The 16,695-nt window shown below is 53.4% G+C and overlaps 1 protein-coding gene across 7 annotated transcripts in view; it reads left to right on the top strand.

Annotated features, from left to right (window-relative positions):
• Nfia (nuclear factor I A) overlaps window positions 1–16,695 on the top strand; it is a 421,148-nt gene that overhangs the window by 390,555 nt on the left and 13,898 nt on the right. For 5 of the 7 annotated variants that reach the window (XM_063259700.1, XM_063259699.1, XM_013142882.3 and 2 more), the window contains exon 10: window positions 1,893–1,984. The exons of the other annotated variants lie outside the window; for them this stretch is intronic. In XM_063259700.1, coding sequence (XP_063115770.1) covers window positions 1,893–1,984 — 92 coding nt within the window. The remainder of the gene's footprint in view (window positions 1–1,892; window positions 1,985–16,695) is intronic. 7 annotated transcript variants of the gene reach the window in all.

The raw sequence follows: 16,695 nt of genomic DNA, 5'->3' as shown, positions 1-16,695 counted from the left end.
GGGGAGGTCCAGGTTTTGTCGGCGGCTAAAGGAAAATTCCTAGCTTCGAGCCTTCGAGCTACTGAGTGCTGAACCACCCTCCACGTGGCAGTGCTTGGGTTAGTACAGGTGGGGAATGGGCGTGAAACAGACACCTGAGCAGGCGTGAACCCGCCGAGGTCGCATCTATATCTACGCAGTGCAAGAGCTCACCTACCAGCAGGCCCTCCAGTGTCCCCACGGCTAAGTAGCCTCAGTGTCTGCGACCACAGTGTCTGGCCACACCCTCCGTCCCTCCATCTGCCTCCTCTCCCCCACCCCAGCGCCTCCATGCACTGGAAGGACAGGCGCTTGACCCTTACCATACCCATGGGCATGCGCACAGGGTCCCCACATCTTCCACAGCCTGAAGGATACACTGCTGGGGTTCCCGTCATGGTTTTCAGAAACAGATTTCTGTTCAGGCTCCTGACAGTGCATCAGGATAAAAGCCAAGCCTAAAGGAAATAAGGCCTCAAAAGTATTTTTTTGAGCTTTTTAAAAATTAAATGTCCAACCTATCAGTGAGAGAGGCACCCGCAGAATGACTAATGCAGAGGTTTATCTGGACTCTGTTAAGACCAGACTGACACAGGATGCAGCGGTGGGGACCCAGGGTCCAGGGGGCTCTGCACGCCACATTCAGGGCAGGTCCCAGGGTCATCACCAGGTGAAACAGTTCTGCTACTGCTGGAAGTTGCACATGTGGACAGATTAGCCTCATGCTCGACCCAGCCGTGTGACCATCACAGATCTGCTCGGGTGGCTTGGCTTTGACCTGAGACAATCACAGGGGCTGAGCCAGGTGGTGGGGTTGGTTCTCAGATGTGTTCCGCAGGGGGACAAAAGCAGGCGCAGCTTCCCGTAGTGTAGGAGCCCACAGGAAGAGACTGTAGTGGTGTTCACAGGGAAGACAGTCCATGATGTGGAAACTGTGCGTCCTTTGTTTTTCAGACGGTGTGAACCTAGTTAGCCCCTAGGATTAGCCTTTTATAATTACTGGAATTAAGCAGTAGTCTAGATCAGCGATGGGGAACCTTTCAGCTTTCAGCAATAGCAAACAGCCTGCTGTGGCACACGGGCCCTGGGCTGGCTACCACTGGTCTAGAGGGTCTAGAACTAAGCAGGAATGTGAAATGAGCCCTTGGCGTTTCTGGTCAATAAGTGAATTGTGGAAAGCTGAAAACAAAATGTACCTTTGGGTTTGCAAGCCAGTGAAACACCCAAGCCACTGAATGTTTTTCTCACAGGAGTGAAGCACTTACATAGAAACATAAAAACTGACAGCGAGGCTTCCATGTCCTATGGGGCCCAGAGTGATATTCTGGACATAGAGGGTCTGGGCAGTGTGTGCCCTGAAAGGAGGAACACAAGGAGGACTTTACATGTAACTTAGTGTCCTAGTGATTCTAGGCATGCAGAGAGGCTTATTCTACCTGACTCCACCTTCTTCTGGGGACTCCCTAGTAAGGACCCATTCCTCCCGCCCAGGGCCAGCCTGTGCCCATCAGGGCCGCCCCAGCACGAGGAGCCAGGCTGCAACGTGATCGCGCTTCCCTCCCTCCTAGTTCCTCTTTGGGTTGCTCAGAAGCCTGGGCCTCTCCTCCCCACCTCCAGAGCTTGTGTTTGACGTAGGAAGCAGATGTCAGGTGTCCTGTAGCTCTCCTCAGGGTGCTGGGAGAGGAGCTGCTGTGGGTCGCAAAGCCCACCAGAGGTCAGCGAGTCCCCGCCCCGCCAGCCACAGCAGGCGCCCTGGCCAGCCAGTGTCCACACTTTGCCTCTAACCAGTGCGCGGGCCTGGAGACTGTGTGTTTTGGTGTTGTGTGTGCAATCTCGTGCTGCTTCCTGAACGCATGTGTCCCTTCCCTTCACAGCCTACTCGACACCCAGCACCTCCCCCGCAAACCGATTCGTCAGTGTTGGACCACGGGATCCAAGCTTTGTAAATATCCCTCAACAGACACAGGTGGGCCGTCTCCTCTTTTCTGTATGTGCTGCAGCTTGTTCTCCCGCAGGTGCACGGCATCGCTGCAACCTCTGGCTCGGCAGCCTGCCCAGCCCCGCCCCACCCAGGCCTTTTCCCACACATTTCCTCCTAGAGTCATACAAAATGTCCCTGCAGCTTCTGCATCTATCTGGGGGGTGGAAGAGGAGGGCTTCCATGCCAGAACTGCTTTTGCTGTGGCAGGTGAGGGTGCCGCGGGCAAGGCTGATGGCCAGAGTGCAGGCAGATAGAGTGGGGCCCCCAGGCCCTGGTGCATGCTGGGAGGGCCCCCAGCAACTGGCAGGCCTGAGAAAGGGCTGTGGGACGTGTTGAATCTGCGAGGTGTTTGGAGGGGTGGCCTCTACCCTGGGGGGCAAGGTGTTGGGTGGGAGTCATAATGTGTGCTGGATTCAGGCAGTTGATAGACAACAGCAGCCAGCCCAGAGCTTGTCTTTGAGGCACTGGAGTTTGGGGCAAAGGTAGTCCAAGGAGAAGGAAGAGTTTTGTGCAAAAATTGTAGTGGCTGCCATGAGCTGAGATGCAGAGACACCATGCCAAGACAGTGCACAGAGGTGTGTGAGGTCCTTGGAGTGGAGTCGGAGTCACGTTGGAGTCTCCTAGTTAGATATGACCATCTCATTCCTGATGCAGGGGAGCATCTGCTCCAAGAGAGTCTGACCATGGTGTCTGGACTCTCTGGGCAATGTTCCCTGTGCACAGTCTCCAGACACTGCCCTACAGTTGTAGGCACTACCAGGCTGGGGACCTGATAACTAGTGACCAGGCGGAGAAAGCTGTGGTTTACAGCTAGGGTGGGCACCTGCCCTTGAGCTCCGCATGCCTACCCTCACCTCCCAAACCACTGCTGCAGAGTGGCAGGGTTACCATCTCCTGTTCCAACTGCCTTGAAATCTTCCAGTTATGGGCCACTTTCCATACTTTCACATGTCCAAATGCTTTCCGGGAAGCTTGGGGTTGCATATTACCTTGGAAATATCAAAACAGAAGAACAAGCTCCCCTCTACTCTTCTGGGCTGTGTTCGAGCTCAGTGAGGGCAGCTGGGGCGGAGGCTGTGTGTCAGTTGATGGCTTTCTTTTCTTGGAACACCAGTGTGCTCAACACGCTTCATTGAGAGCCTTAAGAATGCAGCTTTGAAATGTCCTGCTTGACCGTACGTGGTATTTTTACATGAGCTCTGATGCACAGTTCTGAAATTACACCCAGTGTTCCATTGAATGTCTCTATAGTTAAAGCATGTTATATGCCAATATTGTTTTGTTTTATAAATATCTTTAACCCCAAAACTGAGTCTTCATGATGCTGACCACAAAAATTCAATTCTTAAAATTCCAGATTTTCCACGCATCTGGCTGAATGATGTCATGTAGACCTAATACTGACAGCTAGAACTAAATTTCTTTGATTTCTGTTAAATATTTGGCATCACAGGGACAACAGCTTAAACATGTCTTATCACAGTGACACCTGCCATATTTGGCTTGAAAGCCATTCCCATGTTCTCATGAGAAATTCTAATAGATTTGTCAATTTATGTATATAAAATTTTGAGGCAAAAATTGCATGCTGTAAAAATTTTAATTCATACTGTATATATCAACTTTTAAAAATGAAAATGTTTTCTGGAATTGTTTAAAATGCTAGATATGTATAGATATAAATACAAAATAGTATAGACTTTAATACAGACTTCCTTTAAGGTGGATATTGGTTCAGGAGGGGGATTTTTAAGAGGCTTTTAAAACTCAGCTTGAGCATGGTCTACAGATACTTTCCTAGGCAAGCTGAATTTTTCTCTGTGGACAACTTTGCTGTAAGGCATGAAATTTGCATTAACTGAATTTTGGGAAAAGTTTTCTAGAAAAGCAAAATTTTGCTTTGTACCTCTAGAAAAATAAAAATTGCAGAGTCCCTATCTTAGTCACTTTGCTCATTGCTGGCCAGCTTAAAATAGCAGAAGTTTATTTTGGCTGATGGTTCAGTCAAGGTTGATCGGGTCCAAAGAAGAAACGGCAGTGCACAGGGGCTACACAGAGGAGAGCTGCCCACTACATAAGGCACAGGAAGCACTGAGAGGGGAGCATGGAAAAGAGACAATAAACTCCCCAGGCCACGTCCCATGCTCACCTCTTCTCCCCAGGCCACGCCCCAAAAAGCCTCTGTAATTGTCACCTTCCAGTAATGGATTGAGGCTTAAGAGTGCATCCAGGTAGAAACCCTGACAGTCACTTAGGTGCTTTTGCTTTCTAAATTTGGGGAGGCATCTGCAAGGGAGGCCCTGCACCAGGCAGGATTAGAGGTAAATGCCTGTCTTGTTCATGGGGCGGCAGGAGTCTCACTACACAGGCTTTGAGTGCACACCCTGAGCCTCTCAGGAAGGGCCTCCTCTGATGGCCTACACTCCCATGGTACCAGCGGAGCCCCAGTGGCTGGAGGACAGGGAGTGCCCACCACCCTGGAGGCTTCTGTGGCCGCTGCAGGATGTGTCTGTGCTGGCACACACTGGCCATTACATGTTGCCACTCGTGCCCACACCAGCAGCAGGAGGCAAGGCCAGGTGGAGACATTTACACCTGCATGGTTGCTGGACCCCCCAGAGCCCTGCGTAGCACAGCACACTTGGGAGCACGGTAGAGTCTGGAAGCTGTGATGTGGAGGCAGGAAACCAGGCCCAAAGGACAGATGCTGTGTGTGATCACATGGAAACAGTCACTGCTGCAAGGCTGAGGCTGAGGCAGAGGTGCAGAGCTGCAATGTGCAAGACAAGAACGACAAGAATGGCGGTGCAGGCGCCCAGTGCCTCCCTGCTTTGTCCCTCAGAGCTGCTTGTCTAGTTAAAATGAGCCAGGTAGCCTGTGATCCCAGCCCTCAGGAGGCTGAGCCAGGAGGGCCACAGGTTCAGGGTCAGCCTTGACTGAAATGAAACCCAAAACAATACAGAAAAATGATTAAGAAAGTGGACCTTAGGTGTTTCTACCACCATTTCCAAAGTGTAGTCAGTGGATAAACCATAACAGTCTCTCTTCTCTGTGAGTCTTAAACTGTAACGTAGTGGGTCGTTTGCCGTCCAAACCTATGCTGAGCAAAACCCGGGCCTCCCCTTGTGCAGGCCAGCGGCTCTCTGTGACCACAGAGTTGCAAGGGCCCAGAGAGGTCTGAAATGGATGCCTTGGCCTTGGGATCCAGTGTTGCTACCAACTGCGCAGGGGTCGGGGTCAGGCCCCAGTGCTGTTGGCCTCCGCACCCGTGCCCCCCAGCACCCTGCACACCAGTCGCATCATTTCCCTAACAAGGTACCACGGCTTCTTGCCATGCGAACCGGGAAGATACCAAATCCAGTGACAGTCATTGAAGACATGCCGTCCTCCTCCTCTGCGTCTGGCTTTCTCTCCACAGCCCACCCTGATAGCCCTGAACCCTCCTGCTTCTGCCTTCTCGCCTCTGCTCTGTGGGGCGTCCTGTCCCGCACAGAGACCTGACCAGTGTCCTGCACACCCACAGGGCAGTATGGTGTCATGGGAGAGGATATCATGTGCCAACAGCAGGAGGCCAGTGGCTGTTGTGTCCAAAGCTTAGCTTGGTCTCCAAACACCAGGGCCTAAAGAGGCCTGGTTTAGAGGAAGGAGGCTCCTGCGTCGAGATAGGCCAAGAAGCATGGTTCTTATGCTGGCTGAGCCCTGACTCAGCCCGTCTGCCTTCTGGGGTGATCACAGTGCTCACACAGACATCATCCCTGCTCACGCCACACAGGCCTGACTCCTATGGGTGAAAAGCAACTGCAGAGAGTTCTAAAGCAGACCCCTCCTCCTCGTGCCCAGCCTGTGGCAGACGCATGGCATCATGATGCTGTCGCAGAGCAGGCTGCTACCTCAGCCAGGCTTGGAGGTACGTCCTTGCAATCCCAGTGCTTGGGAGGCTGAGGCAGGAGGATCACCAGGAGCTCAAGGACATGCTGCCCATGTTTTTGAGACCCTGTCTCAAAAAACCTAACCAAAGACAGTAAAGGAGAGAAAGACAGACAGACGATTTGGACTATTAGGAACTGCACAGCCTGGTACGGCCCTGACTGTTGACAAAAGAGTACGTTTGCTGTGTCGTTTGTTTAGGACTTGCAGAAGTCTTGGCTGCTCAGCCCCTGCATTCACAAATGCATGTGAGCCCTGCCCTAAGGGCCTGAGGACCCAGTGCTGCTGGCCATGGGCCAAGTACAGCATGGGAGGTGGGGGTAGGTCCCATGGCTAGGTCTGCTGCTGCAGGGTGGGAGCAGTGATGCAAGGCCCCTTCACAAAGCCACCCTACTCTTGCCACCAGGCACTTCCTGGGCCCAGCTTCCTACTCTACTCGTCCCCAGACCTGGCACCTCCAAGAACAGGCGCTGCGAGCCACCTCGGCGGGGCAGCTTCCAGCAAGCAGCAGCAGGTCGAGCGTGGGCTTGGTGCTAGTCATTTCCTCAAGACCTGCAGTGGGAAAAGGGCAAGAGAGACTGGGCTTTTCTGTCTCTTCCTCCTGCCTCTTACGGGACAGGCACAGGCAGCTGCCTCCTGTCCTGTCCTCTGGACCAAGCAGACTTGGTCCTTCCTGCTCACAGGCACCTGCAGGAGCCCAGCCCCTCACCTACTACCGCCCTGCCTGTGCCACAGAGCAGAGGCCATGCATGTGTCCCACCCAGCCAGCCAGCACAGGGATGGGCCGGACAGCACAGCAGCTTGGCTGAGCTTCAAGGAAAGCTAGGTTCTGCCTGCTCCCCGCCCCACCTACAGCAGAAGTAGAAGCCGGCATTTTCCGCATTTCTGCTCCCTTGCCCAGACGAAGCTGCCTCATCTAGAAGCAGGCACACATCATCCTATCACTGTCGTTGCTTTCCTCTTCTGTTGAGTTCTCCTAGGCACGTTTCTTGGTGCGTGTGGAGATACACAGAAGCTCAGTAGGGGTCCACAGGCATGCCTGCACTCTGGGTGTGGGGGTGCTGGGTTGTTTGTGTCTTAGCCTCTTCAGTGCAGGGGGAGGAAAGCTCAGTGCTCCATTATACCTCCTGTGATGGCTCACCGCTGATGCTGACGGAGCGCAGGGGCTCCGTCCGCCCAGCAACAGCCCTTGGGTTGGGGGCTGGTGTGGTTCCCCACCCCACAGTGGAAAGAGCTCACGTGGGGCCCAAAGCTTCAGGCAGTGGAGCCAGCACAGCCATGGGCAGAACCTGCCTGCTGACGGCTGCACCCAGATGGCAGGGACCCATTGCCCCACTGAGCATCAGCTATAGAGCCACCCAGAGGCCTTGAGATGGGGCCCTATGCCCCACATGGCACCCTGCGGGCACTACGTCCCCAAAGCCCAGAGCAAGGTGTCCCTGGGGCAGGGGCCCTGGCAGGCGTCTGTGGACAGGGTGTCTGTGGACACTCCTGGACACCAAATGACACCAGGCTGCAGGGAGAGCAGCCTGCAGTCGTGCTCCCCGCCCACATATCAGGCAGCACAGGGCTCCCAGCGCCCACAACTCACCAGCACATGTCCACCACGCCCTGTGCACAGCCCAGGCTCACTGGGGCTGGCAGCGGGAGAAGGGAGCCGCAGAGGTGGGCCAGGGTTTTGTTGATGGCCCCACAGGGAAGTCAGGGAATCACAGGGTCAGTGCGGACTTATGTTCTGGAGTCCTTGCCAGTGCTTAGGCCTTGGGAGGTGCTGGCTTGCTCGCTTGGTGAGAATTCCAGGATGGAAAGGGGAGCAGCTCAACCCTGAGTCTGATCCTCTGGACATGGAATAGAGTCCTCACACGCTACTTAGGGCCTGGGGTACCGAAGAGTCCTGGGTGCTGAGGGGCCTGGGGTACTGGGGAGTCTTGGGTACTGAGGGGTTTTGGGTACTGAGGAGTCCTAGGTAATGAGGGTCTTGGCTACTGAGATTTTGGGAATTGTCCCTTGAAGTCCAGCTTCCTCATCTAGGAAGTAGAGGTAATATACCAGAAGCTGCCTCCTTGAGGAACCTGACTAAGAGTGGCCTAAGCCAGTCAGCTATCTTTCACATGGGTGTGGGAGCCAGTTCAGCTCAAGGCACCCGCAGGAACCTGTGCCTTCCTAACGCCCTCCCCACACCCTTAGCATATTCTCTTTTCCTCCTCATGCTAGGTACCTGTTTGCACAGTGGTGCTGCAGCTCGGAAGATCCCATCTGTACCAAACCTCATTATTCCTTTCCTGTCAGGGAAAAAGCCCGTCCATATCTGTATCCTGCTGGCAAAATTCCACATAGATTTCTTTGGTTAAACTGAGTCCCATTTTAATTGTTAGCTACAAAAGGTGCCGGGAGCATCAGCAAGGTGTGAGGGCCCAAGGAGGAAGGGACAAAGGGCAGCAAGCACCTTCCCTGATGCAGCACTCCCTTCATGAGCCTGCAGCACGGCCATGCAGCATCCATGGTCAGGCGGCGCCCTGCTGTGGGCCAGGCCTGGGAACACTGAGTGGGGACATGTGGTGGCTTGCAGAGGGGAGCATGGGGTACCCTGCCCACTGCGATGTCCTCACCACCCTGGTTCTGGCTGGCAGGCACGTGACGCAGCTCAGCGTGCACTGCAGTCTCTACAACACAAATGGTGGACATGCGTGTCCCCCGCAGAGGGCGGGGGCCAGGGATGCGGCAGGGCTGGGTGGGATACAGTGCAGAAGGGTCAGTGGCCGGGTCCACAGCACTGGGCAGGGCAGTGGGGATAGCCAGGCTGGTGCCCTCAGCCAGGGCTGCTCCCCATCACTGGAGCCTCAGCCTTGCTGGCCCAGGTCCTATAAGGGACGCGGGGCTTCCAGGACTGAGAAACAGAGTCTGTGGTCACCTCCCCCAAGAGAGTCAGCCTGAGCTGTCCCCTGGGTCTCCATCAGTCCCTGCTCCTGCTGTGGGCATCCCAGAAGGTAGGAGCAGTGCATTCATCCATGGAGACTGGAGCGTCACCATGGCGGGATGGGCCCATGAACTCTCTGCCCACCCCGCCCTCCCTGTGCTCCTTGTTGGGAGACACCATGTAGGTTCAGGGAGGGATGGGGAATGGACACCCAACCTAGAGTACAATCTTCTACTAGAGGTGACTGCAGCTATGCTGGGCAGCAGCTGAAAGAAGGGAGGGAGCCCCATGGAACCGAGCTGCACCCCAGAGAGCTCAGGCATCCTGAGCTGCAAGGTGGGCATGACTATCTGTCTGCACTTGGGCACTGTGAACCGCACATGGGCATGCGTGGCCACAGGCCTGCAGTCCCTGTCCCGTCCCTTATCCAGGTCGTGCCAGGGCGCAGCTTATTGCTGGCTCCCACCCCACCTGGCCATAGCCACCACGTTAGCTGCTTTGCAGCTGCACTGTTGTATCCACTGCTGGCCGAGCTGTGGGACAGCCACTGCAGGAGGAGCATGGAGAGCAGCCTCCCTACGCACACTGAAAGAACAACATGTTCTTCCTGTCTCCTGTCTTGGTGCTCACACAGCCCGGCCATTCTCCCTGGCCCTGCCTGCCACTGCTCTGTTGGTCAGTTGGGTCAGGGTGACAGCCACAGAGGGGGCTGGAGCACCCCCTCCTGCACCGTGGCCTGGCAGCTTGGGTTCCCGCCCTTCCCTCAGTGCCACAGGGCCACCAAATCACATTTCCCTGATGGATAACCCTGAAGGCCTCTAGCAGTAGAAGTGACCCTGTGCAGGAGCACAGGCACATTTCCCAGCTGGAGAGAGACAAGGACAGGACACAGGATGCTGCAGTCAGAAACCTAGCAGTGGGGTGAAAGCGGTGGGGTGAAGCGTCACCATGTCCATACAACATGCTGGGTCTGGGAACGGCGCTGGCTGGAGAAGCCCACTCATGAGAAGTGGGCCGAGACCCGAACAGGGAGGCTGCTGCTCGGAGGCCTCCTGCTGGGGCTTTGTGTGACATTTTTGGCTAAGTGCACATCTTTAAAACACATTTCATTAAAGTTCAACTTTCACGGCTTCTACCTGTAGACCCTCATATAAATCCTACCGCGTGGACAAAAGTGAGCAGGTGACATTTGTGACCTGAAACTGAAAGGTCAACCTTGAATTTATAGCTTTTTTAGTGGAAAGAGCATAAAGATTCCTGCCAACTGGAGTCAATCCATATTTTAATGTTTCCTAGTTAAGATTATGAAATCAAGGGATTAGACTCCTGCTGCCAGTGAAGGTCAGGCGTTAACTGTGACGGGCAAAGCATCACTCCCAGGGGGCGGCAGTCCATATTTCAGATGCCATCCCACCCTGGGCAGCTGGGAGAGGAACTGCCCATGCCCAGGTGAGAGGAGCCTCCCCATGGCCACTGAGCTCAGCACTGATTACTGCTGTCACCTGCTGGCTCTTGTAACATCCCCCAGTGGCAAGAGTGAGGTGGGTACTCCCATGAGTGCCCATCCCCTCGAGGACTAGGGGCAGGAGCGAGGTGACTATGGACAGAGTGTCCCGGCTGGCAGGCCTGCAGTCCCCTCGCTGTGTGCATCACCGGCATACGGCTTCATAGGCAGAAGAGGCGTGGGTTTCGCTCAGACATCTGCACCTTGACCAGGCTCTTGGCTTCCTCGAATTTTCAGGACGCTTGACTCGTCTCCTTTGGATTTATTACTAAGGGGCAAACAGTGCCTGAAATATCCCTGCAGGATGGCATGGATCATGGTCCACCCTGAGAGTCCTGAGATAGAGAAGAACGGAGCACAGCCGCTTCGGGTCTCCTGCAGAGGGTCCTCTTCCCTGCGACCCACACATTCCACTTTAGTGAAACAGCAGCTCCCGATGAGCAGGGACAGCTAGGGAGCAGACCCCTGGGGTCGGGGAAGAGATTTGAAAGGGACACCTAGTTTGTATCTCACAGGAGTGGCCCTGGGTTCTCCCTGTGCTCGCGAGTCTCAGAACAAAATCGTGTCGTTCAAATGTAGCATGTGTGCACGCTTGTGTGTATGGGCAGGGGCACCTGTGGTGTGCATCCTGGGCCCTGTCCTGCCCTGGCTGGCTTGTCGCCACACAGCTCTCTATCTTTTTGTCCTCCTTGGTGCCGACAAAGGTTAGAATTGCCACAGCCAACTACAGAGTCCCGGGGGTGGCACTGCTTTCATTTAAAGTTCAACATTTACATTTGAGATTTTGACTAATTTTTGTACTTGCATTAATTAAATTGAAATTGTTTAATCAGAATAAGACTAAAATTGATCATTAGGATTAATTTAAACTGATAGGCTTTGTCTGCCTTCCTAGACAAATATTATGAAATACAGTGATAATGAAGTCATGAGAGGCCTCATTTCTTGCCTCCTCTGCCCTCCATCACCCTCTCTGAGGAACTGCGAATGGCGTTCTCTGTGGCATCATTACCATTCAGCTAGGGGCGCTTTGCTTAGCTGACCTACCCCAGATATTTTCTGGGTGGAAAGATGCACACATTTCCTTCACGTTACCCCTTTGTGACATCACAGTGCCCCGCACTCTTCTAAGAAGGTGATTCTGGGCCCCAAGGCCACAGGTCACGCAGACCTTTGGGAGCCAGAGCAGCTGGATGAACGCTCCTTCTGGAATTCATGGGTGCACCCTGTCCTGAGCCATTACCGCAAGGTCTGGACCTTCCAGAGCACTTTCCCTGGCAGCTCGCTGAAGTAGAAAGGGGGCAGAGCAAGGCCCTGCAGTGTGGAGGGGTTTCGGCCACGTCTCTGGCACTAAGGGAGGTGAGGGCCAGCACTGCTCCCCACGCTGATTGGCCTCCGGTGAAGAGCTTGCTTCCTTCGCCCCTTCCACTAGCATCACAAAGAGATGTCTTCATGACATGAACAGCTGTGCCCTCTGTTTGCTGAAGGAAACTACAGAAGGGTGGTGTCTTGGCCACCTTGCTCGTCACTGCGACAAGATACTCAGCACCCGAAACTTAAAAGGAGAGGCTTATTTTGACCCACATCCAAGAAGTCTCAGTCTGTGTAGTGAGCCAGCTGTAGGCAGAGGTGGCACAGAGGAGAGGCCTGGTAGAGGACAGCGGCTTGCATTACGGAGCACGGGAACTGAAGCGAGAGATGAGAGGCAGCCCTCTGGCCTCGCCTCCAGTGACCCCTCCGAGAACCGAACCCCACCTCCCGGCACATAATCCGAACTTTCCAAACTGATGCTGAGCTCAAAGCCTCTTGGGGGACATCTGGATCTAACCGATAACATTCCACCCTGGCGCCCAAAAGACTCACATATCTCTTTGTGCAGAATACATCTCATTTCCTCCACTGTTTCATATTGCTGAAAAGTCCAAGTCCAGAGTCTTCTCTGATACTCAAAGCAAGCTCTGAAAAAATCAAAAAGAATGTTAGATAGTGCTGACATACAATTGTAGAGCATAAAGATTCTAATTCCAAAAGAGAACTAGGCAAATAGCGGGACAGACATTAAATCCTGTAGCTCTGTGTCCAGCACCTGGGATAAGCTGTGGTGAGTTGTGAACTCCAAAGGGTTTGGGTGGCCTAACCTCTGTGGCATTTCTGATGCCTGTAGCCTTTATGGCTTCTCTCGGGCTGGCTGCCCACTCCTTCTGGCTTTTCTCAGATGTTCCATATTCCTGGTTTCCAACTTCCTGGGGTCTCCACTGCACTTCTGACTTCACTCTCACAGCTTCACACACTGCCGTCTCAGGGGCACACTGTGTGGCCTCCCAGGGCTGCTTCTGAAATCCAGACAGAGGCCTCCCTGACCCCAGTTTTCATGTCCATAAAACCAGCACTGTATCAGTGATGCCAGGCTGTGCTGCCAGTTGAAGCAGTAGTCAAGCCCTCTTGGGTCATAGCTCTAGAGGCCACCAAATGTCTGGATGGCTGAGCACTGTGAACCATAGCCCAAGGCACACATCTCTAGGCCTCTGTTCTGGAGCTCAGTGCCACATGGCTTTTTTTCTCAGAGAAAAGTCTCACTTTTGCAATTTTGAGCCTATGAAAGGTGAGGTTTTGCTGGTTCTTTATGTTATGGAAGTATCTTTCCAATTGTTTTACTCGAGAGTATCTGACTTCTATTTAATACTAATCTCTTCAGCAACAAGGCTCTCTTCTGCTCCAACTTGGCTGGCCCTTCCTTTTTGGGCAGATAGAAAATTTTCAAATGGGCTTTTTGCTCCTGACTTTCAGCATAAATCTAGACAAAAGAAGCAAGCAGTGTTTATGCTACAGCCTGAATATTAGGCTGCCTTGAAATTTCCTCCATCAGATTAATCAGTCCAGCACCTTTAATCTGCATCTCCTGTACCATCTCAGGGTATAGTAAAATGTAAGCAAGTTTGCTGTAAGAGTGTAACATGAATGACCCAGAATCCAAATCCCAGTAAGTCCCTGCGGCCAGATGAAACCTCCTGAGCATGGTCTTTCTGTCTGCATTGGGAGCTCCAAGGAGAATCTCTCATGATGCTCAATTCACAGCTCTTTGCATCTAAAAACCTTTCCAGACTCCTGCAAACCAGTTTCAGAAGCTTCTGAACAGTGTGGTCAGGTAGTTCATAGCCTCCCCACTCAGGGTACCAAAATCTGTCTTGATCGGTTTCCTGGTAGCTTGGACAAAATATCCAAAGCTTCTAGCTTAAAGGAAGAGAGGTTTATTTTGGCTCTTCTTTTAGACATTTCAGACCTTGCATGGGCGGCCAGCTCCAGGCAGAATTGGCATGGCAAAAGGGTCTGGAGGAGAAAAGTTGCTCACCTCATGGTGGCTAGGAAGCAGAGAGCAAAAGGAGGAATTGGGAGGGAGACAGACCCGGTTGCAATAGCAGCTCTCTATGGTGGGGGTTCAAAGGGCAGTAGAGGATGAGCCAAAACTTTATTGGTATGTATGGAAAAGAAAAACCAGACAGCAGAGAGAACATGGGATAGGCAGCCATTTGGGGTGGTCGATGTGCTGATTGTCATCTTCCACAAGGTCACAAGGTTGGTCCGGGGGTCTTGGGTAAAGGCCTGGAAACCTCAGAGCTGAGGGCCCTGTTCCACCCCGTCACCATCCGTTCCGCACAGCACTGCATACTTGTACTTGTCCTGTGGTAGAAACTTGTCGATTTCTTAGCAAAGGGTTCTACTCAGAAGCTTATTTATGTGTAGTTTGATTTTAGAAAGCTCTGGATGCTTTCAGCATTTGAATTAGGCTGAGTTTAGGGAATTTGGAAAAGCAGAGTAAAATCCTATGGTGATGTGTATACCACCTGAGCCAAGGCCAGGAGCTGGCAGGCAGGCAAGAACCCTGTCTTCACCAAGATGGAAGGGAACCCCCCACACCCCAAAGCAAAGCCTCTGCTCACTCCTGCCCCGGATGGTGAAGAGTTGTTGGGAACTCAGCCTTCATGTACAGTTTTGTGTCACCCTCATGGCCCTATGTGGAAAGGGGTCCTGGGCACTTCTCAGTGTCTCCCAGAGCTGCCGCCCTAGGCTGGGTAACCTCAGAGCCCACAGCAGGGCTGGTTCTTCAGATCTTCCCTGAGCCAAAAGCCTGGGATTTGTGCTCAGCAATCAGCAGGCCTGCTGCAGGGTGAGGGTGGCACCCTAGCCTTGTGAGCTCTGACTTCAGGGAGTGGGGGTTCAAGGCAGAGTCCCCATCCTCTTTCCCTATTGCCTTGTCACCATCCTCTGTGGAAACTGTGCTGCCTCCTCTGACCCTGGGCCCTGGCTTAGTGGTGAGGCTGAGTCTCCCCTCAGCCAACCAGGAGCGCAGTGCCCCCGCCGCTTCCCTGGAGCACTGGACAAGCCACTTCCTACCCCTTGGGCTCAGTGCCTTCCCCTAGGTCCTCAGGGTTCTTGGTAAGCCTAAGTGGGATCCCTTCTGGGCCGGCGACTTTTCTCTTTGCAGCACTGTTCACTTCCCCTATGAGCAGAAAGTGGTTGTGCCCACAGTCTAGTCTCTAAGGAAAGCAAAAGGCACCGATACTTCCCTGAGGAGCCGGGACAGGCCGCAAAGACGCTTGTCAAGGGTGCTGTGGCCGTCCAGAGTGCACATCAGGAATACACAGCTGCTCTTCAGCTGCAAGGATGACCAGCACCTTCATTCTCCCACCCAGGGCTGCTCGCTGCAGAGAGGCCCACACTGCCTGAGAAGGCAGCCACCCTCCAGCTGGAGCACATTCCTGCACCAGGCCTTGGAAACCAGCCACCTCAGCGGCGTCCAGCAGGGCCTCCTGGAAATGAGGTTCCTGTGAGCTCCAGGAGTGATGCGCTTTAAACCTGAACGGGAACTCATGAACAAGTTCCTGGCGAACAGTGCAGAGAGGCTGGCGTAGTCAGGAAGTCATGTTTTAGCTCGGATTATTCACTGCTCTCACAGAAGGAAAATCTCTAGGTGTTCTTAGCTTGAACCGTCTCTAAAACAGCAGGAGCTGGCAAGTCCAAAGATGCCTGTGATTGCAGGCAGGGTCAAGGCTGGCTGGCCACATCACTTGTACTTGCAAAATAAATAGTGGTCTCAGGAATGAGAGGGTTTTTAAACACATAATCGTCACACAACTGCGAGATGGTCCTCATGTGACTGCAGTGGCCTAGCACTCTGAATGTGTGTGTGTGTGCATGCAGTTGTGTGCATGCAAGGGCTCTGATTGGTTCCTAACAGAGGGACGGAGGGCTGCCACATGGAATTGATCCAGAATCCTACTGAGAGCATTTCTCTTTCCAAGCTTAGTTGTATAAAACACATTCTTGAATCAGTCTTTCATGATCTTTGCTTGTAGAATCTCTACCTCCTTGCTAAAAACGTAAAAATGAGTTAAGTTCACCGCTTTCAAGTGCTGTGACCTCTCTCTGACCTGGAGTCCGAGTTTCTGTCCCAGGCACATGTGTCACATACATGTCCTGTCTCTGGTGCAGCCCTCAGGGCAGTCATGGGACTCTCACCATGCGGGTACCGGCCACAGAGGGCACCACTGCCCTCCTCAGGAAATACCTGGAGAGAACCTAAGCGTGGTACTGAGTGTTGCTTGATTGTAAATCTACAAATTTAGGAGGAAATAATTCTGAACATAAAGAAGTATTTGCTGTTTCAGCATTTGAAAATACTGTCATTTGAAACTGCAGCTTTCCTTATGTAGGTTTGTTTTGCAAGTCACGTTGCAACAAAGACAAATTCGGTTGCCATAAAATCCTAAATGGGACCGTGCAGGTAGGGGGAGGCCCTAGCACTGTCCCTGCTTGGGGCTTGGGGAGGTGTTGGGGAAACTGACCTGTTTCCAGGCAGCCTCCCAGAAGCCGTTTACATTGTAGGCCAAGAGGTCAAGGCCATTTGGTGTTTTCATTGCCACCCTCATGGAGATCTAAGGAGGCCCAGGGCCCAGGTTTAGGGCTCTGAGGCCATGACCTGATTTGTTCAGTGGTCAAGGTCATGCTGACCTTGTGAGGGTACAAACAGTTGCCCTCTTCCAGTGCCACGTCCCAGAAGAGACTCCTGTCCCAAGGGGTCTGGGGGGCAGTGTCCTTGGCACAAGAGGAAGGTGGTGGCATGAATCTCTGCACTCCACCACTGAGGGCTGGGAGTTATGTGACCTGCATGCCATCCAGGCCCTGCCTCCATGCCCCAGCTCCTTGTGGCAGCCTCTGTCCCCGTTGCCTTCTCCCTTTGGTGTGGACAGGGCCTGTCCCTGTTCCCTCTCCCAGGGGGCTCAGCTGCAGGTGGTGAGGAGGAAGGGGCCCCTGCAGAGGAGCAGCCCCCAGGTGGCAGCATCCAAGGTG

This window comes from Cavia porcellus, unplaced genomic scaffold (genome assembly GCF_034190915.1).
Source record: "Cavia porcellus strain 051 isolate PalLab524CR breed Dunkin Hartley unplaced genomic scaffold, mCavPor4.1 scaffold_1, whole genome shotgun sequence".
Lineage (NCBI taxonomy): Eukaryota > Metazoa > Chordata > Mammalia > Rodentia > Caviidae > Cavia > Cavia porcellus.
The sequence above is the reverse complement of the archived record's forward strand: the minus strand, read 5'-3'. Positions and strand labels throughout refer to the sequence as shown.